This window comes from Eschrichtius robustus, chromosome 12, assembly GCF_028021215.1.
Source record: "Eschrichtius robustus isolate mEscRob2 chromosome 12, mEscRob2.pri, whole genome shotgun sequence".
Classification (NCBI taxonomy): domain Eukaryota; kingdom Metazoa; phylum Chordata; class Mammalia; order Artiodactyla; family Eschrichtiidae; genus Eschrichtius; species Eschrichtius robustus.
The window spans coordinates 75279231-75301354 of NC_090835.1; the positions used below are offsets into that span (position 1 = coordinate 75279231).

The 22124-nt window shown below is 53.8% G+C and overlaps 1 protein-coding gene across 1 annotated transcript in view; it reads right to left on the bottom strand.

Moving 5' to 3' along the window:
• Window positions 1–5828: 5828 nt before the first annotated feature.
• Window positions 5829–22124, bottom strand: part of C12H6orf132 (chromosome 12 C6orf132 homolog) — a 38060-nt gene continuing 21764 nt past the window's right edge. The window contains exons 5-7 of the mRNA XM_068559188.1: window positions 13546–13621; window positions 8281–11452; window positions 5829–7668 (exon numbers count right to left, since the gene is read on the bottom strand). Of these exons, the coding sequence (XP_068415289.1) occupies window positions 7551–7668; window positions 8281–11452; window positions 13546–13621 (3366 nt within the window). The 3' untranslated portion in view covers window positions 5829–7550. The remainder of the gene's footprint in view (window positions 7669–8280; window positions 11453–13545; window positions 13622–22124) is intronic.

Below are 22124 nucleotides of genomic sequence, written 5' to 3' on the forward strand. Positions count from 1 at the left end.
AGAGGGGCTCGTACCCACCCCAGCCACAGTGCCCTTGAGGCAGAGGGCAGAGCAGCCCGTGCTGGTTGGCTCTTCCCCATTCTCCAGCTCTGTGGCCTAGGCCAGGTTGCTTGGCCTGTCGGGAATTTAGCTTCTTCACTGGTACCTGGATGCTGCCTGCCCAGAGAGGGGTGGGATGATTAAATGGGATACTGCACAGCAGCAGTTCTCAAAGTTCGGTCCTTGAGTCATCAGGACTGGCAGCCGCATCTGGGGAGGGACTTGTTAGAAATGTGAATTCTCAGGACCCACTGCAAACTCATTGAATCAGGAGCTCTGGGAACGAGACCCAGGGATCTGTGTTTTCACGAAAGTGCTCCAGTGTTTCTGATGCACGGTCTATTCTGAGAAATACTGGCAGACGGGGCAGCACTTAGCTCCGTGCCAGGATCCTAAGGGGACCCCTGTCAACCTCAGCAGAATCTGAACCTGAACTCCATCTCCTGGGCTTGAGGTCAGGCACCTGTGAGTAGAGTGCCACCTGCTGGTTACAACCTGCCTCGCATGCACTCACGAGATTCACACAAGGGATTCAGGCTAGATCCATGGGGCAAGGACAGCAGTGCTCGACACAAAGGCAAGTGACACAGACGTCCTTTCCTCACTCTCTTCCACTCTCCCTGGAGAAATCAGGTTAAAGTGAATGTCAAGAGCAGCTTTAAATGGCCAAGAGGTCACCAAAGATATCAGCAGTGTGTGTGTTTGTGTCAGCAATAACAGGTACCCTTTCCCAAGGGTCTGAGTGTCAGAGACTGTAGGAGAAACAGGCAAACAGACAGCAGCCCTCCTTCCTCTGCACGCTTGTGCATGCACTCCCTCCGGGGTCACAGGGCTGAGGGCAGCCTTGATGACCTGGTCACAGGCCAGCAAGGAGGGCAAACCACAGTGCTGAGCCAACAAACGGTGTGTCCCATGTGGTCACCTGCTCTGTTTGACCACCCGGCTCCCCTGGGTGGGAGAACTTTGAATTCTCCTGCTTTATATTCCAGTTACGTGTGTGTGTGTGTGTGTGTGTGTGTGTGTGTGTGTCTCCTGCACTTGACTGTGAGCCTCTTGCCTGCCTCCTGGCCTTGTACTGGGTGCCCCCCACCTCATCGAACTGTGGGATTGAATTGATAGAGGTTTGTGCTACCTCAGGTATTTGGAACAAATGCTGGAAAGTTTTGAGCCAAAGGCCAGGAAGATCACAGCTAGGGTGGGAAAGAGAGAGACAGAGAGAGAGGAAGCAGGAGACTACCAAACCCTCTTTGAGTGGCTCAGAAAACAAATGACAGTGACAAGAAGTGGCAGGAGATAGACCGCTAGTGTGAGGAAATCTTAAAGGAGACCGGAGGCTCAGTCTGTAGAAGACAAGATTGAAGAAATACAGTTTTCAGGAATGAGAAGGGAGCATCCCGCAGTTGGGGTGCCTGTGGCATCCCACCCCTGAGAGCAGCACTGGACACGTGATCCCTAAAGTGGGAGAAATGGAAAACAGCAAGTCTGCTGGGTCCCCACTCTGTGCATAGATCCCTCCTAGGCTCTGAGAACCCTGTGCAGGGAGCTCGCTGTTTAACAACAACAAAAAAAAAACACCAGGGACTTCCCTGGTGGCGCAGTGGTTAAGAATCCACCTGCCAATGCAGGGGACATGGATTCGAGCCCTGGTCCAGGAAGATCCCACATGCCGCGGAGCAACTAAGCCCGTGCACCACAACTACTGAGCCTGAGCCTGAGCCTGCGCTGTAGAGCCCATGAGCCACAACTACTGAGCCCGTGTGCCACTACTACTGAAGCCTGCGCGCCTAGAGCCTGTGCTCCGCAACAAGAGAAGCCACCATAATGAGAAGCCAGCACACCGCAACGAAGAGTAGCCCCTGCTCTCCAAAACTAGAGAAAGCCCGTGGGCAGCAACAAAGACCCAATGCAGCCAAAAAAAAATAATTAATTTTTAAAACCCCTAGAACCATAAGGCTTTCTCCTGAGGGAGGGCTTTCCAGGTGGGCGGGACAGTGAACAAGTTGGTCCTGACTGGCTTCTGCCACCCTGGCCCCCAGCGGTGCTATTCCTTCTCGTTGTGTGATCCACGTTTGGCAGAAACATTTCCAGTGGCCCCAGTAGCACAGGAACAGGCTGGAGAGCCCAAGCAGGGTGCTGAGGATGGAAGGAGATCAGAAGAGGAGCAAATGTGGAGTGCAGGTCGCTGGGCTGCCCGGCACTGGCAGCTCCAGGTGGCACAGGGGGCAGTGGACCTGACCTGATGATACAAGGGCTGCCCGAGGCCCCCAGGCCTCATCCTATAAGGACCAGATGGGCCGCACCTGGTACCATCACTGCCTAGCTCCTTGTGTCTCCCCTTATTATCTTTTTTAGGCCGCACCGAATGGCTTGCGGGATCTTAGTTCCCCGACCAGGGATTGAACCCGGGTCTATGCCAGTGATAGCACCGAGTCCAAACCATTGGACCGCCAGGGAAGTCCCTCGTGTCTCCCCTTAGAGGGCATCATCGAGTCTCAGCCCATCAGGCAGGAGCCTCTTCAAGGCATCTTGACGCCTTTATGATGAAATGCAAGAGGCCCATCCCTAATACCATAACTCTGTGTCACACAGGAACCTCAGCGTTAGGTCAGGTCACACACTTCTAGAAACAAGAGGGTTATGTGGTCACGCGTCCAAGGGAGACATGGCCTTTGCCCTCAAGGAACTTAAATAGTGCGTGACAGCATTTGATTAAATACTAACAGGTGGTCATTCAGCAGACACATATTAGTACCTGCTGGTGCCAGGAGCAGCACTAGATGCTGGGGATACTGGGATGAATAAGACAGGCAGCCCATGAGTTGTGGAGCATACAAGCTGCTGGGGGAGGGAGATGGGGAGCAAGTAATACCATGCGAGGGGGACTGGGGGCCTTTAACAGGAGCTGATGTGGCAGAGGGGGTGAGGGATGTCCGGCTGGGCCTGAAGGATGAGGAAGAGCCAGCCAAGGTAAGTGGCTGCAGCGGTGTGGAGGAGGGAGGGGTCTCCAAGCAGCGCAGGGCTGGGGCGGGCTTCCCGCAGGAGCTGATTTGTGCTGGGCTTGAAGAGCGAGTCAGCCTTGAGGAAGCAGAGGGGGCAGAGTAGTGAGGCCATCAGTCTGGCTGCTCTGGCCTCAGGATCCTGTGAGAGGGAAGTAAGGGGAGAGGCGAGGCTGAATCTGAGTGGCTGGCAGGGATCCACATGGAAATGGCGGGGAGGGCACTTTCAAGTTAGAAATGGGGAGCTCAGGTGCAGGTGAGACGGGGGCGAAACTCAGTCTCCTGAAAAGGAAACTATGGAGATGGAAGACTGGGAGGAGGAGAGGTGCCGGGACCCCTGGGCGGAGGAAGGGAGCCAGGCTGGAGGACAGGCGACAGCAGAGCACGTTCTGTAGAAGCTCAGAGAATGGTTCTCAAGGAGGGGAGGGAGGAGTGGCTCTTCTGTGCCAAGTGTTAACGAAGCTTCTAGAGCTCTGAGCATTGGGCAGGGAGCACAGGATCATCCAGGTAAAGAGGGAGCATTCGCAATGCGTTGCCTTGGTCACCGCCCCTCTCCCAGAAGCTCACCTTTTCTCACCTTCCTGGCCAAAAACATCCCGAGGCCCCAACAGCGGGTCTGCAGCAGCCGGCCATCCCTGTGCCGTCAGAGGGAAGAAGCCCAGCTCCTCTGCCTGGAATCAGTGGCCGCCCATCCTGGGCGGCTGACTCATGGTGGGAAGCCAGCATCGCCTTCGAGCTGCAGAGATGAAAGCGGCCACAGGCCACTGAGGGTAGGCAGGTGGTGGGTGAGCAGGCAGGGACAGGCCCGCCTGACATCTAAGCACTTAGGAAGCTCCTCCCTTACGCCTCCCAGGTGGGAGGCACCTCTCCCCTGCAGCTTCCTGCAGGAGTGGGAGGAAGCCTCTCTGTTTCAATGAAGCCCAGCCCTGGAGAAAGCTGTGCTCCCTTTGGGAGAAGAGGACCCTTCAAGTATTGCTGACTGCAGGCCCCAGGACCTGCCCCCGCTGCTGCTTTGGGCTGGGCCTCAGAGAGGGGTTCTAGCCCCTGGGGCTTGGGCCACGTCCAGGGAGCAGTGAGGAGGCTCCAGAAACCAAGGTGCAACCAACTCGATCCAGGAACACCTGTGCCACCTACACCCATTAACTTTTTGTATTAGCTTTTCCCTCCTCAGGCCCTCCTGCATCCCTGCTCTGATAGAAAGGTATAAAGTTCGGGGGAGGTGTGATTGGGAGAGGGATGAATGGGTGGGAATGGATACAGCTAGAAGGAAGGCGGCTGTGAGGAAGCAGACAGAGTTTGGAGTCAGGTGGGCTATTCTGAGCAATTCACCTTTCTTCTTGGAGCCTTAATTTTCTCATCAGCAACATGGAATTAAGAGTATTACGAGGCCAACACATTTCAGAGGACTGTGGTGAGTAAATGAGGGAAGGAACGAACTTTCCGAACTGTCAAAATTAAGCGTTGGTGGTTACCATGACCATCATTGCATCAGGAGTGCTCAGCGTGAAGTCCACGGAGCCCAGTTTGAGGGGGTGGGGGGTGTCTGTGGAGCGCCTGAAATAATGTGTAAAAATGCACGTGGGGTATCTTTCTGGGGTGAGGATCCAGGGCTCTCATCAGCTTTTTGAAGACGTCTGGGCCCAACGAAGCTTCAGACCCAGACACAGCACGAGCCCATCCCCATCGCTTTTGAGATGAGTTAGCCGAGACCCAAGGTCACACGGCTTGTCAGAGGCAAGGCCAGATGTGGGACCCTGATGCCCGCTGCCCCTTCCTTGTCAGGGGAGGGGAAAGAAGAGTTAGGAGGGAGCAGGGGTGGGGCTGGGGGCGGAGGAGCAGCCAGAGGCAGGGCCCGGTGAGAGACAGAACAAGGGAGCCCCAGGATGCGAGAGGGAGGCCCTTCCTGGAAGCACAAGTTGCTGAATAAGTGAGTCGTCCTCCTAGCCTCCCTTTCCCAACAACCCCCCACAAAAGGCTCAGACACAGGAAACACAAGAAACACACGCTCTCCCTCACACTGTCTTGAGATGACCTCTGGTTCTCAGTTTCCTCTTCTGGGAAATTTAAAGATGCCACGTCAAAGCTTTACGGAGAACCATGACGGGCCACATGCAAACGTTAAGGTAGTCATGACCCAAAGATGCAGTTTCCTGAGCGGCTCCTGAGTACCAGACACGTGCTGGATGCTTGGCCTAAATCGGCATAAACGTCACCCCTTCAAGAGGCCTCCCCTGACCAGCCAAAGTAAATCCACTTCTCTCTCCCACCCTCCAGTTATTCTCATAGTCCTGTTCCTTCCCTTCCTACCACTTATTATAATAGAGGCTGTTTCTGTGCGTTCCTTCCATCCTCTCTCCTCCACGAGACTACAGTCTTGCCATGGGCAGGAGGCGTGTCAGTGTGTTGATGGCTGTATATCCGTGCTAAGCACAGTGCCTGCCATCCAGTAGTCACTCAAATCCTTGTTAAATGAACGCATGACTGTCTCTAGTCTTCACAACAGCCTTACGAGGTAGGTTATCACGCTCACTGTACAGAAGAAGAAACTGAGGTTCAGAGAGTCAGAGACTTGCTTAAGGGCACAGTTTGTTATCACCAGACTCCAGCTCTGCTCCTTCCCCTTGAAGGACTTGGAGAATGAGGAAACCTAAGGGTCAGAGAGAGAGTTTGGTCCAGCATAATGTCTCCAGTTCGGCCACCACCCTGCGCTCAGCCTTCCCCAGCTGCGCTCCCCCAACCTCTGATCATACCCCAGTAGCTCCCAGTCATCAATCCACAGCCACAGAGCTGGAGGCCATCCAAACTGGCCTGTTTATTTCCCAAGCCAAGTGAGAATCAGTCCTTCCCTGCCCACCCCAGAGCAAGATACAGTTGGGAATCCACACCCCACCCCTCAAGCCTTAACACAGCAGATAAATTAGTGAACTCTTTTATAAAACATTCTACAGGGAAAATACATATATAGAGAGAGAGCCAGTGCTGGCACTGGGGTGGGGTTCGTTTCTTAGACACAGGTAACCAGATCCTGCCCCATCAGGGCGCCCACCCACCCCTGCACTCTCTTTCCCTGAAGTGGTCATCTGCTATCCCCACACCCTGTTACCTTGGCTGGTTAGCACAAATCATAGAGGTCCATCATCGTGCCCCCAAAGGGAACTGCTTCCTGGCTGCCCCTACCAGCCTGCTCCTCTGAGGTGGGCACCCCCTGCCCTTCCTCCTTACCCAGGCAGCCTTCCTTGGCCTGGCCCCAGGAATTCAGCCCACCAAGACCTGAAGACAGAAGATTGACCAAAGAATATTGTTTCCTGATATGTTTGGTGACCATATATTATCTAAACCAGGACTTTTTTGAAAGTGGAAGGGGTTCTCACTCACTGGAAAACAGGCATAAACCCAGACTTCCCAGCAAAGTACAAATGGTCACCCTACTGATAGGGCTCCCCTGCTCTGAACTGGCCCAGTCCTGCCACTCTTGACTTTCCAAAACACGTTGCATACTTGCAGCAAACTCCTCTCAGACCTCTATTCCCATCTCTGTCACCTTCTACTCTACAAGGCCTTCTGGCATCTTGGTTACACATTCTAAGGCTTCAGTAATATTGGAGACCTGTAGTATTGGGGTTGGGAGGGGTGGTTGGGAATGATGCCCCTCCAAATCCCATATAGGACCTGGCCATGTAAGGCCTTTGGTGTCAAGCCCCAGGCTTTCTGGCTCCTTGGGCCCGATCCCCCAAATCATGGCTGCCTGGGTCTGAATAGAAAAGCAAGCTTTAATCCTCTGTCTTCCATCCCAAACCTGCCACGTCTTCTCTCTCTAGGCCTTCCTGTAGCTCAGGGCCAGGGAGAAATGAACCACCAGTACCCCTATCCCCACCCTTGGTCAATGCAAAGCACTTTGTTCCAGTACCTTCTCTACATGTTGTGCATGCATATTCCTGCTCACACCTCAATGTGGCTTCTATGCTAGGAACCCCAGGTGTCGCCTCTGGGAGTGGCAACTGGAGGACTGGTGGAGGCTGAGGAGGTCAACCTGTAGCACCCTGCACCCCCAACCCAGACAGGGCTGGGCCTCAGCCCCTCATGAGGGCCTGACCAGCAATCACAGCCATCCCGATGGGTTCCCATTCTAAACAAGCGCTCCAGCCCTTGCTTTTAGAACCTGCTCAGTAGGCCTGCTTGGAAAACTGCTTTCAATAAGCCTTGCTAAAGCAAATAGTACCAGACAGTGAAAACTCAGGCTCCAGCTCCTTCAATGTCCCTCCTCTCCTCCCTCCTTCCCCCTCCCACCCCCATCTGCAGACAGTCCACAGCCACACCAGTGCTTTGGGAAACAGAAGTTCAATCTTACTCTTCCTGGGGCCACTGCTTCACTTGTTGTCCCCCTGTCTGTCTTTGGGAAACAGACTTCTCTGTGTCTGAGTGAGGCTACTTAACACCTGCTGCGTCCCTCCCACCCCCCACAAAAACAAGTGCCTGGATCCGACCCCTTGGAGAGGAACTGAGAAAACCCTGGGCTCAGGATGGGGCCTTCCTATGGGCCCCCGAGTAGGCATAGGAGATGGGATGCCGGGTCCCGGGCCTCACGGTGAATGTGTTGATGGAGCTTCCATAGTGGGGGTTGCTGTGGGGAGACCTGGTGGGGAGCAGGAGAGAGATGAGGTTAATATCTGGTTAACCAACACCGCTTCCATCTCCCCCAGGGCTCAGCGCAATGGAGCTGCCCCACAAGCTCAGGGCTTACCACCCCCAGAGTGGGACCCCAGTATTGACTCACCAGACACAGGGCTTCCCTCCTGTCTAGGCCCTGATGCCAGAGTACATGCCTCATACCCTTCTGCTCAGAACCCTTCCCTCCTAGCCTGGCTCTGGACGCATCTCTGTGACGGGAAATCCCAGCACCCAAGGACCACTCAGGTCTCCCCCCACCCCACACTGGGACTCCAGGGAGTGGGAGAGAGGAGAGAGAAGAGGGAGCTGGTGGGGAAAGCAGGAGCAGGGGGAAAGAGAAAACAAAGGAGATAACGGGAAATAAGGAAGCAGATAAAGGAAGCGCCAAAGGCGCCCTCTCCAGGTGAAGTGTGCCTCCCTCCTCCTTCTCTCTGCCCTGAGAGCCAGAGGGGAGAAAACCAAATGTCCCAGACTGATGGCCGTGGCCTGGCCAGCTCCCCCGTGGTCCAGTGGAGAGCCTCCCTCTCCCCTGGCTTCCCAGCCCAGGCTCCCGCCATCACCCTGGCCCGCAACTCACCTGCGGGTAGCCGGGGCGCAGCCGCAGTCGCCGCCGCCGCCGCAGGGCGCTTTGTACTTGGCCTCTCCGCGGGGGGCGCCCTCCAGGGACATCTTCCGCACGTGCAGGCCGGCGGGGGGCGCGCGACCCGTCGAGTTGACGCGCCGCATCTCCGGGCGTCCGGGCGCTGCGAAGGGCCCTCTGGGCTGCGGCCCGAAGCAGTTGGGGGAGGTCGGGCTGCGGCCAGTGCCGTCCCGGGGCAGCCTGGGGCTGCGGTGGGTCTCCCCGACGTACAGGCGTTTCTTGATAAGCGAACGGCCCCCGCCCGAGAAATGGTCCAGGCCCCTGGCGGCCCCGGAGGGGCCCGCACTGGCGGAAAAGAGCGAGAAGCCGCAAGCGGGGCCCGCGTCCGCGTGCTGCCCCAAGTCTGAGAAGTTGTTCCGGGGAGGGGAGCCCCGGCGCCCCAGATACTGCAGGGCGCGGGGCGGGGGCGCGGGCTCATTGCTGAATTCTGGCGGCGGTGGGATGACCTCAAAGTTTAACTCCACCTCCTCCCTCTTGTGGGAAGGAGGAGGGGAAGAGGAGGACTTGGGCAGCAGGCGGCCCCGGGGGAGGCTGGAGGGCGCTGGTCTTTCCCAGGCCACGGGGGCCTGCGGCTCCGTCTTTGTCCAGCTGTACCCGCTGCTGGGCTCCATGCCCTCTGGGTCTCTGCGGGGCTGGGGCTTCCACTGACTGGTTACCTTGGGCTGTCCTGGCGAGGTTAGCTGGGGGTCCTTCTCAGTCTCCTTGGGTACCTTGGGGACCACTGTGAAGGAGTTGGGCTGGCCGTCGTTGTAGAAGATGCTGTCAGAGCCTGCCCTGGGCTGGCTGTGGCCACGGAGACTCCCTGGCAGGGAGGACTGGCCCAGGGCAGCCCCTCTGGACCTCCCCTTCTGTGCCCTCTGCCTGGCTGCAAGGAGCAGAGCCATCGCGGAGCCCTGCTCCACCACCTCCCCTGTCACTGGATGCCTGAGGAGTTCCTCAGCGGGTGGGGCTGAGGCAGGGGGCTTGGCTGGCAGCCCCTGGGGCTCCTTCACCTCCACAGGCTCCCCTGACCCTACAGCCTCTCCTCTGGACAGGGTGGGCATCACCACGGCCACATCTCTGCTGGGGCTGTTCTGGCTGCGATGGGGCTTATAGAGAAATGGCACCTCTTCTCGGCCAGGGGATATCTTTGGGGGGAGGGCTGGAGATGAGAGGGCTCCCTGTGTAGGCTTACTGGTCTCTGAGGAGCGCCCTTCTGCCTCTGACTTGGAGGGCACTGCAAGTTCTTGATGTTCTGGCTTCTCCCACTGCCCAGCTGGGACTAGGTTCTTCTCTGCTATCAGTTGGGATGATGTGGTGGGCAGAGGTGTGGCCTTGGGTGGTGTGGCTGGTCCAGGTGTGGCCTTGGGTGGTATGGCTGATCCAGGTGTGGCTGGCTCAGGTGTGGCCTTGGGTGGTATGGCTGATCCAGGTGTGGCTGGCTTAGGTGTGGCCTTGGGTGGTATGGCTGATCCAGGTGTGGCTGGCTCAGGTGTGGCCTTGGGTGGTATGGCTGGTCCAGGTGTGGCTGGCTCAGGTGTGGCCTTGGGTGGTGTGGCTTGTCCGGGTGTGGCTGGTCCAGGCGTGGCCTTGGACTGGAGTGGTGTGGTTGGCAGAGGGGTGGTGGATAGAGGTGGCAGATTCTTGGCCATGGGCTTGGAGAATTTGCCGTTATCAGCCCTGTTTTCAAAGATTCTTCCCCCTTCTAGCTGAGGTTTGGGAGGCAGAGACCCTCTGCTGGGCTTGGCTTCCTTCTCTGCTGATGAGGAAAGCTGGGCCTCCAACTTATTCCGGATCTGCCAGATGCTAGGAGTTGGCAAGTCTTGGGGGATGTAGTCCACAGGCGGGAGGGTCAGGCTGGTGGCAGCCTTCCTCTCTGGCTGGCTGCAAGGACTCTCCTCAGGAACACTTGGGGGCGCCTCCTTCTCTGGCAGGCTTGGGGGCGCCTCCTTCTCTGGCAGGCTGGGGCCCTTCTGGCTCTCCTTTCCCTGAGAGGCTGCAATTGGGCCTGGTCTATGACTGGCAAACCGGTCCTCTCTCCTGGAGCCACAGAGATAGGCTGACAGCTCGTTCCGCAGCTTTGCCATCTGGCTGGGATCCCGCCAGTCCACGGACTCTGAAGAGGCTGTGTCCTCCGGGCTGGGGGGGTCAAGTTTGGGTTTGGGAGCAGGAGAGCTGGACTTGGGTCTTTTCATAACCCCAGCCGGTGGAGGGGCTGCCTTCTCAGCAGATGGCAAAGGAGGGGCAGCTGGGGGCAGGGGGGGTGCTGGGGGAGGGAGTGGGGGTGGAGGAGGGGGCAGGGGAGGGGCTGGAGGTGGAGTCTCGGCTTGTTCACTTGTCCAGGCCTGGGACTGGCTCGGCCTCAGACTGGCTGGTGCCGTAGCCTTGGGCTCCTCGGGATGGTCTGGCTCAGTGGCCCTGTTGGGGTAGACCTGGGACGCGGGGCGGATGTGGAAGCTGGGAGGCAGTGGGAGTCGACTGGGGGCCTTCTTGGTGGCCTTTCCTTCCTCAGGAAGAGCCCCTTGTGCTTCCTGACTGGAGATGGATGAAATCCTGACTGGGGTTGGGGGAGGCACCTTGAGCGAGCTGGGGAAGGTGAGGTGGATCTCCGGTCCTAGGAGGCTCCCCTTGGGCTCAGCAGGGCTCCTGGGGGGGCTGCCTCTGGGGGCCTCTGGCTGCCCGTCACTCAGCGCTACCTCTGATTTCCACTTGGTGACACCCGCAGCGGGGAGGGGGTGAGTCCCTGGTGTATGAGGAGACACTGGAGCTGGGGGAGCCGGGGCTGGCAAAAGGGGTGGGGGTGGGGCAGGGGGAATGAAGTCCGGAGGGGTGGGTGTGGATGGGGAGGGAAGGGGGGGTGCGGCGGATAGGGCCCCCATTACTGGGGGCAGAGGTGGGGCCACGCTGGGCGGGGATGGGGGTTCCAGCAGCAGCGGGGGAGGCGGGGGAGCTGTGGAAGGTGGAGGTGGTGGTGAGGGCTCCTCTTGAGGCTGCGGAGTGTCTGAGGGTGGTGCCGGGGCTGGGCCCGGGGGTGGCGGGGGGATGAGCAAGTCCTGGGCATAGTGCCTGGGCCTTAGGTCCCCCACAGAGCTGTATAATCGGAGGTTGCCGTTGATGAGCTTGCTGGTGCCTGGAAGGAGGGAGAGGCAGAGATGAGAAGGGCGAGAAGGCAGCCGGGCTTGCCCATCTCTGAGTGCCCAGGGCAGGGTGGGGTGGGCTCCTGAGAGAGTAGCTGGCCGGTTTCGTGCCTTTCCTTTTGAACACCGTGTGAGGAGCAGCCATGTCTCGAGTCTCCTGAGCTCTCCTGGGAGTGACCCTCTTCTTTCTAGGGAGGGGCCCCTGCCTGTTCCTGGCACAGCCTCTGGAGCCTGTGCTAAATCTTCTCCATAGGCTCCCGAGGCTCACCCTTCTCTGCCCCGCTCACAGTCCTGTATATAATCCCTTTACTAAACTCTCTTCAGTTAGGCCCTTCAAGTGCACCAAGTGTTTCTTACAGGTGCCTTGGCTGGTACAAAGCCAGAAAGGCCAGAGTTCAAATCCCGGCTCTTCCACTTACTAAATGTGTAACTTGAGACACACTCATTAACCTTGCTGAGCCTCAGTTTCATCATCTGAAAAATGGGAACGATGTCAGCACTTACCTCATAAAGCTGTTGTGAGGATTAAGCAAGAGAATTCATGTAAATGCATGGCAAGAGCTTATCAGGTGCTAGGCCCATAGTAGGTGCTTAACGAACGGTAATCACTTTGACCACTACCACCTGTGCTTACCTTTTCGTTCAGCGTAAGACAGACGGGGAAGGTGGCAGAGATAGGAAGTCATGGATGGGGGCAGGGGCCTGGAGACCTCAGTAAGGAAGTCTGGGTGAAAGTTTGGGAGGGAGAAATTTGCATGAGCAACTCTTGCTTTCTAAAGATCCTGAATCTACCAAGAACCCAGCTTTCCACCTCATAGAGAACTTCTGGAACAGATTCTGGACTGCAGGATGGATGGGGGTCTGTGGAAACGAGGTGACCTGGACGACCAAGGCGCCAGAGGGATGCTGAGCCCCCCTGGCCCCAGCGGCTCACATCCCTCCCTTCTTGGCCCCAGTCCCTGCCCCCTCCCTATTGTCTGCAGGCCACCAGGATGCCCTGATTACTTCTCTCTGAGGGGCACCTGTCCTTCACCTCTCCTCTTCCCAATTTCTAGCACAGAGAGAAACAAACCTGGGAATGGGCAGCTCTGAAGGGCTCCTCCCAGCTGTCTGACTTCAAAACAAACGCCAGACCGAGAGTGGGGAGGGGGAAAACCAACACCCATTGAGCACCCAAATGTTAGGAGCTGGGACACAGCAGTAAAAGACAAACCAAGAAGTAGTCAAAATACTGGCTCTCATGGAGCTTGTGTTTTAATGGGACAATGAGACAGGCAATAAACATAATATATTAGTAAATTACTACCACATTAGGTGATGAGTAATATGGGGGAAACCCAGGAGGGGCGGTAGGGGTGCAATGTGAATAGGGTGGTCAGGGAAGACCTGGCTGAGAAGGTGACACTGGAGCAAAGAGGGAAAGAGGGAGGCGAGAGCTGTGCACACGTGCAGGGAAAGAGCAGTCAGGGCAGTGGGAACTGCAGCGCAAAGACCTGAGGGTGGAAATGTGCCTGGATATTGAAGGAGCAGCAAGGAGACCGGGATGGCGGAGCAGCGAGAGACGGGAAAGCCAGCAGGAGATGAGGCCAGGTAGGGCCAGATTCTGGCGGTCCTGGCAAGAACCCTTCCACTGGGTGACAAGGGAAGTCACTGGCGGGTTTCGAGCAGGGTATGACAAGAAGTGACTTGCGTCCCGTCCAGTACTTAGTTTACTCTTCCAGAACTGGAATTGTCTTGCCCGTGGCTCATTGGGAGATACGGAGGTGCAAGGGGTTAAGTGATTTGCCCCAGGGAGCAAAGCTAGTGTGCAGGGGAGCTGGGACTCGAAGCCAGGTCTGCCTGACTCCAGGGTTCTCTCTACCACTCACGCTGAACTTGTTCCTGCTCTGGCCTCGGCCCTCACCATCCTTCCCCCACTGGGCCTTAGCCGACCGTGGCTCTCCTCATCTCCCACCCACAACAGCCAGCAGCCAAGAGGCCTGGGGACTCCAGCTTTCTCACCAGCTGGGGAGGGGGGACCAGATGCTTGGGCTTAAGGAGGAAAAAAAAAAAAGATGGACAAGCCCCAAGCCTAGGGTCCTCTTACCTGTCATTTGTTTGTCTGCAAAGCTGTCTGGGACAGAGGGGGTGGGCACAGCCAGTCCATGGTTCTCCTGGGCATCCTGAAAGAGAGCAGAACAGTTAGGGGACAGGGAAAGACAGATGGTTCTTAAATCGCTGCTCCGTGAGGCCATTTTATTGCTGGAAAATCCACAGTGATGGTTGCACAACCTTGTGAGTATACTAAAATATAAAAGGGCTCATTTAAAAGGGTGAATTTTATGATATAGTCGAGTCTTGTTATTCGCGGTAGTTAGGGTCTGTAAAGTTGCTGCGAACACTCAATTAGCAAAAACTGGATCAAAATGCCCGAGGGAAATACAGGGTTAGGTTCCTGTAAACCTTGGTCAAGGCACTTACATCAGCTGATCAATACATAACTTTGTTTTATGCGTGTTTCTGTTTAAAGAGACCTTATTTAATATCTATCGTTGACTCACTGACACTGAACTCATGGCCAACAGCACCATAACTCACACCTTCGGAGCTTACCTAACGCATGTATTTTCTCTGTAAGGCACCTCACCTAGCCTCCTTGCATGTAGGGATGTCAGACGGCACATCAGCCCTATGTTTGGGGACTGTTTTAAATAGCAAAATCACCAACAAAAAGCAAAGAAATATGAAAAAACATGGCACTAAATAGAAAAGGATGCTTATTTACAGAATGAGGGCTGAAACAAGAAAGCAAAGTGTCTTGTTCGACCTCAGCAGGGCCCGTGTGCATCAGGTGACTCAAATTTTTCACTACTCTGCGTAGGTCCAAAGCATCTTGAGTACTGATTTGGGGGGGTTACAAATAAATTTTAGCAAGTAGGCGAATTTGCAGATACAGAATCCGCAAATAATGAGAATCAACTGTATATAAATTGTATCTCAGTTAGAACAGAACAAACAAAAAAATTCTGCGTGACTCCCCAGGGATGGCCACAAGCTAAAAAGCCAAACCCCTCAGCCTGGCCTCCTGTTCACTCTTAGTTTTCATTAGGTATTTACAGAAAAGTACCTAAGTAAAAAGTGGTGAACTGGAGTATCAACAGCACTGCAGATGCCCTTCTGATCTCTAAGCTGGGCAGACCATAATGCGTTTACACAGCTGTCGGTATGTACGTACTGTTTTACATTCTTTTTTTTTTTCCCCAAACACACATTTCCATATGTCAACAACGTCCACACACCTGTCCTTTGGAGGAGCTGTGGAGCATTTTATGGTCACTTTCAAGGTCCTCAACACCCTGTTCTCATCCTTCCCAGCCAATGTTTATGTCCACTCACCTGTTACAGCCATCCTGCATTCTAGCTGGACCAACTCCCTCTCCAGGATCCTTCCAACCCACACATCTGGTTCACGTTCATCTCTGACGCTGGGTGTTGGTCAGGCTGTGCTCCTCTTCCCACCCTCCATTTCTAACAATACCACCCATTGCTCTGTGCTCTAAAAATATGATCGCCATCACACCACTCTGTGAAGAAGCTATCCCCATTTGTCAGAGACCGCGGAGGCTCAGAAATGTTTGGTAAGTTGTCTATAGTCACATGACCAGTGCTGTCAAACACAGGTCTGTGGAGCTCCCACCCCTGGGTATTTTGCTTCTCTAAAGTCTAAGTCTCTCATCCTGCAAGGATTCACTGAGCCCCTCTAGAAAGACGGTAGCAGGGAAGGGGAAGCTCTGGAGCCAGACTGCCTGGATTTGAATTCCGGCTCTGCCACCTACTAGCTGTATTGACTGTGCCAGTGACGTAAGCTCTCAGTTTCCCTGACTATGAAACTGTGATGAAAATAGAATTTACCTATTCTAGGGAAGCTGTGAGGATTAAGTGATGCAATACACAAAAAGCACTTAGCTCCTGGCACGTAGTGAAAGCCCAATAAATGTTAGTTCTTGTTGTTATTCCTAAGGAGCCATCCCTTGTCTGCACCAGCCCACACTGACCTACCCTGTTCAGAGCAACCCACAGCCAAGCCCCATAGGGAGGACTTCTGTTTGCTCTCTAGATATTCCCCCAGTTCCTCCAATAAGATGTGGTTGCTCCTTGGAGCCCAGGGACATGTTTTACACGAATCCCCCAAAGCGGGACACATAGTAAGCCAAGTTGTTACTCGCTGATGGGCTGATGGTGCCAACTCTCTAGACTTAATGGTTTAATATATAAGAAGGGGGATTCAAGGTAGATGTTTCAGAAACATCCACAAGACCCTGGGTTACCAAGGGCAATCTCAGAATTACTCTCTGGCCATTTGAGGGCAACAAACAACCCATCTTCTTGTTCTTAAAGAATTCTGGGGACTTCCCTGGTGTCGCAGTGGTTAAGAACTCGCCTGCCAATGCAGGGAACATAGGTTCGAGCCCTGGTCCGGGAAGATCCCACATGCCGCAGAGCAACTAAGCCTGTGTGCCACAACTACTGAGCCTGAGCTCTAGAGCCCACAGGCCACAACTACTGAGCCTGCACACCATAACTACTGAAGCCCACGCACCTAGAGCCCGTGCTCCACAACAAGAGAAGCCACTGCAATGAGAAGCCCGTACATGGCAACGAAGAGTAGCCCCCGCTCACCGCAACTAGAGAAAGCCCGTGAGCAGCAACAAAGACTCAACGCAGCCATAAATAAATAAATAAGTAAAAAGAATTCTGAAGCTGGAATGGCCTTGTTCCATCATCTACTCTTTTTTTCTGCCTCTATTTGATTCACACGGCCACACACCTGTTCTTAACATCTGTCAAACCCAGTGATCCTGCATTCTGAGATGCAGCACACACACACACACACACACACACACACACACACACACGACTGATTGTCTAATAACCCTCATCAAGTATGTATACTCTGATTTTGATAAGATGTAGGCCAGGCCTTTAAAAGCCAGGGTTGAGATCCCTCGATTACTCTTTTGCGTGTAGTTGGAAAGCAGAAAGACCTGCGGACTTATCATCAAAAGTCTTTGGATGCCATTCGTGCTCTGGATTTTGCCAGTGCACACGTGTGGTGGTGTGGTGTGACCACCAGTCACACCAGTGGTGTGACCTTGGATGAGGTGTGACCTTGTTCCTTGCCAGTGGTGTGACCTTGGATGAGCCATAGCGACGATGATGTTAATCTATCATCTATGCACCAACTGTGTGCCAGCGCTATGTTATCTCAAATCCCTTAACAGAGCCAGGGTGCACACCTAGGCCTCCCGACTTACCCTTTCTACAAATCACTGAGACCCATTTTCTTCACGTACAAAATGGAGATATTTCCTGCCTTGCAGGGCCATTATGAGGACCAAATGAGATAACAGGAAACCCAGGAAACCAGTGCTCGTTGAAGGAGTATGTCTTCTAAATCTTCTCCCCCACAAAGGTGAAAACATTGTGAACAATCAAAGTTGCCTGGAATCCTAGAAGCACCTTCTGGGTCACCCTGACTGCTTAACTATAATTACATGTGGACGAGGAAGACGGACGAACTTTATGGGCTGGAGGTAACACTGTCCACCCCACCTTTGATCTCAGCTCTGAAAACGCGTTAGACCCCAGAAGACCACAGGATGGAAATCCGTCTCCTGAGTGGCCTTGGAACAGCAGCTCAGGCTTTTTAGGTCCCCCATCCCACCCCCCTGACACACACATACACGGGCGCCCCAGGACACACCTATAACCTTGCCGCAGTGTTTGAGGTGCTGTGGCATTCCACGCCCCACCACCCTTGGGGCAGGTCCCAAAGCCCAGCCTCACCCCTTCGGGAGCCCCCTGCACTGAACTGAACACAGCCCCGCATCCCCAAGCCCCAGCTGGCCCTGCTCCTTCCCCACACGCCCGCCTGGCCTCTGGTGGTTCACCTAGCTGTCCCTTCCACTGGTGTGGATTCGGGGAAGGCAAATACAAACTCATTTTAATGCTAGTCCTAGGAAAACAGACCCGGAAGGCACACGCCTCCGCTCACTCACCACAGGGACCCAGGCAGCTGGCGTCGAGTGACAGAGTTCAGTGTGAATGGCGTCCATCTCCACGGGAGCTGAACTCCCTCACCTGTCTCCCTTAGCCTCAGAGAACTAACGTAAAGCCTCCTTAAGAAGAGGGCCTGGAGGTGACATCTAAATGCACTGTGTGATCCTGGGATGGAGTAAGGCTGTGCCACAAAGGACCTTAGTGGACAACTGGCGATGACTGAATATAAAAGGTGTATCAGATAACAGTATCGTACCAATATTAAATTCCTGGATTTGCTAATTGTGCAGAGAACATCTCTGTTCTTACGTAATGCACACGTAATATGTAAGCTTTTGTTTTGTTTTTGTTTTTAGTGAAGTATAGTTGATTTACAATGTTGTGAATACGTTAAGTATTTAGGAGTAAGGGGACCAGGTGTCTCAACTTACTCTTTAATGATTCAGGAGGAAACAATGTATAAATATCAAGAGAGGGAGAGGGCAAATAAAGCAAATGGGGGCAAAATGCGGTGAATGGGGGTGGAGGTTCTAGGGAGTTCTTTGTACTATTCCTGCGACTTCTTTCCACGTTAGGATTGGTTAAAAAGAAAAAGTTGGGTTTCCCTGCTGGTGCACTGGTTAAGAATCCGCCTGCCAACACAGGGGACACGGGTTCGAGCCCTGGTCTGGGAAGATCCCACATGCTGCGGAGCAACTAAGCCCGTGCGCCACAACTACTGAGCCCGCGTGCTACAACTACTGAAGCCTGCGCACCTAGAGCCCGTGCTCGGCGACAAGAGAAGCCACCGCAATGAGAAGCCCGCGCGCCGCAACAAAGAGTAGGCCCCGCTCACCGCAACTAGAGAAAGCCTGTGTGCAGCAACGAAGGCCCAATGCAGACAAAAATAAATAAATAAAAGAAAAAAGAAAAAAGTTACTCAAAAGTATGGACACCAAGGAGGGAAAGTAGCGGGGGAGGGGGTGGTGGGATGAACTGGGAGATTGGGATTGACATATATACACTAATATGTATAAAATAGATAAGTAATAAGAACCTGCTGTATAAAAAATAAATAAATCAAATTCAAAGAAAGTAAGTTACTGAATGCCACTGAATGGTCCATTTTAAAATGGTTAAAATGGTAAATTTTATGTTACGTGTGTATCTTACAATTTAAAAAGTTAAACAAAGCATAGCAAACAAAAGACAAGAACATCAAAAGAGAAGGTGTTGAGGGAGACTTAGAGTTTGTCCGTCCACTGGACAGACAGCACCTCACATCACCTCTTTCTCTCATCCCCAGTACTCCCAACCTTAACAACAATAATAACAGCTGCTACTTACTTAGCACTTACTCAGTACCATGTGCTCTTTCTGTGTTTTCCATCTCTTAACTCATTTACTTTTCACAACGTGAGATGAGATAGGTGTTACTGCTACCTCCAATTTACAGATGAGAAAACCGAGGTGCACAGAGGTTACGTGACTTGCCCAAGTTAGATATCACTGTTTTTCCAGGCATCTGATCATCACCAGCACCCCTAGCTTTTCACCCGGCTCTTCCAGGCACTTCCTGAGTCCCTCCCTTCCTGCCACCCCGCAAGCTCGTCCCTATTTCAGTCCTCACTGTCTCTTACCTAGACAGACAAACAGACAGACAGACTACTGCCCTGGCCTCTGCCTCACCCCTGATTCTTCAAACCTGATGCCAGGATGTTCTTTCTAAAATGCATCTCAGAGTAGGTCCCTTCCCTGCTCAGAATCCTTCCATTGGTCCAGAGGATGAAATTCAAACACCTTCACATGGCGTTCAAGACCTTTCATAAGCTGTCCTGTCTGCAGCTCCTGCCACCTTCTCCCACCCACTCCACAAACTCTGGGCTCCAGCTAGTGGTTCTTGTCTGTTTCCCACCAGTGTCCCTGGAGACTTGACTCACTCATGAGCAAATGGGCTCCTTGCAGCAGGGTTCTTCAGTATGGCAGAAAGACCACTCCCAGGGGGTGTGGGTTCGATCCCTGGTCAGGGAACTAAGATCCCACATGCCACACGGTGCGGCCAAAAAAAAAAAAAAAAGAAAAAGCCCCTAGATGATTTGGCTACGCCCCCCTCTTCCACCCATGGAGAACCACTGCAGCTGCTTGGGATTCATTCGCACATCCTCTCAGGCCTCCCCAGCCTTGCTTTTGCTCTTTTTTTTTTTTTTTAATTGGAGTATAGTTGATTTAAAATGTTGTATTAGTTTTTGCTGAACAGCAAAGTGAATCAGTTATACATATACATATATCCACTCTTTTTAAAATTCTTTTCCTATATAGGTCATTACAGAGTATTGAGAAGAGTTCCCTGTGCTATACAGTAGGTCCTTATTAGTTATCTATTTTAGCTTTTGCTCTTATTCTGCCTCGGATGCCCTTTTCCACCCAGCAAACTCCTGGTTATCCTTTAAACCCCAGATTAAATGCCCCTCCTCCATGAAGCCCTCCTTGGCAACCTCAGCCCAAGTTAATTTCTCTTCCTAGTGTGTTCCTCACCCTGTGTGCATTATTACTACAGCTGACATTTATTAGGTGCCTACTATGTGCTAGGCACTGTTCTGAGTACTTCACATGTAGCAGCCTAGTTAATCCTCATAGTAACCCTAAGAGGAAGGTTATTGTTTTTATTTTATAGAAGATGAAACTGAGGCACCGAGATGCTAAGTACACTGCCCGAGGGCACACGGCTAGTAAGCAGCAGGGCCGATATTGGAACCTCGGAGCCTGACCTCTTTGCCACTACAGTATTCGTCTTCACACTCTTCCTCCAGTACAAATTGAGGCCATTGCAGGTGACTGTGGTCTCTGCTGCCCCAGCCCAGCCTACCTGTGGGTAGGGGGATGGCTGATCCTTTATACAAGCCTGGCACACATGAGGCAAATTCAATGAGTGTTCGATGAGTGAAAAAATTCCTAGAAGAGGGAATGAGAGGTAGAAAGAACACAGGACAGAGAGGTGTAAAACCTGTGTTCCGGTGCCAGCCCCCCACCCCCCCGCCCCAGAACAAAGGGCCTCCCTCCCTCTTCTGTGAAAGCTCTTTAAGGATCACCTCAAGCAAGGTGTTCCATGAGCCCAGGCCCATAAGGTGTCCCGTCTGTGCTCGGCTCACCTATGCCATGTGGGCGGCAGCCTGGACACTCGGGGCTACCCCTCCATGACAAGGTGTTGGGAAAGACCTCCATCGTTGTCTCCAGAGAGTTCTCTGGGGGACAGGGGCAAGAGGGGGTAGAGGAGGAGGAGAGGGGGAGGGAGGAGTTTGTGAAGCTGCTTTTCCAGGAGCCACAGGGTGAGGCCAAGTGTGCAGGGCTGGGCCTGAGGTCACTGGTGGCCTCAGACGTGGGCCTGTGACTGTCACAGTCAGCTGGGGGCTGCCCCACACTCAGCGAGCTTGCCCTGGGAAAATCACAGATTTTCACCCCCTCCCCAGGGTGCTGTCTGCAGGGGTTGGCATGCGCCTCAAGTATACTCAGGAGAGAGAAGTGTGTGGCCCTTGGACGATGGCAGCCCCACATCGAGAGGGGTGCGCCAACCTGTGGGCAATGGAAATGACAGAGAACATGCAAATGAGCATCTAAGCACCTCTGCTGGGCCAGCCCACTGGAGCCTCCTTCCTCAGCCACGGGCAGCCGACCACGGCCACGGCCACTCCCGGCACTGCTGCCACAGAGCAGCCCTTGCTCAATGCCTGGGGTAGAGTCCAGCCCTGGTCCTGCCAGATGGGGCATTCCCCATGCAACTGGGCCTCAGGCCTTCTGCGTCCCCATACCCGGAAAACACCCAGAAGCTAAGATCACTGGTCACCTCACCCACCTCACAGAGCGATGCAAGCCAGCTCCCCAGCTCAGTCAAGCAGCCCTTTAAAATCCGTCACAGCCTTGTATATTGAAAAGTCACCCAGCAATGATTAGCTGGCAGGGAGGCTGGGGGCGGAAGTGCCATTCCAAGAATATTTATATATATTTTCTTCCTTATACTTGTCTCTATTTTCAGTTCTTCACAATGAACTTCTGTTTCCTTCATAATTTAAAAAAGCACACAGTACATAGTTTTGGGGGGTTTTTAAATTCTTGTAATCAAGAAGAAAGAGCATGGATTTTATAGGCAGGCAGACCAGATTGGCAATTTTTTTTTTTTTTTTTTGACCACACCGCGCGTCATGTGGGATCTTAGTTCCCACACAGGGGATCAAACCTGTGCCCCCTGCACTGGAAATGTAGAGTCTTAACCACTGGACAGCCAGGGAAGTCCCCAGATTGGCAATCTTAATTCAACTCCATCATCTCAAAGACAGAATCGGACACAAGGTCAGTGGTCAGGAAGTGTGCCCCTCTCTCGCCTTTTGAGGCTCAGTTTTCTCATCTGTAAGATGGGGTTGATCCCACCTCCCTTAGGTTTGTTGTGACACCCCACACCTAAGGAGATCCTGCAGAGAAGCACTCAAGGAAGCGCATTTCCCCGGGCTCCTGGCCCTCAGGTCCTAACAAGGCTCAGTAGGTGAGCAGTGGCCTGAGTCCATGGACACTCTGCCTGGGCACAGCTCCCAGGATGTGTCTGCCCGGCTGGACCTGAAGAGATACATGGGTGCTTCCCCGTAGTCAGGGTCAGGT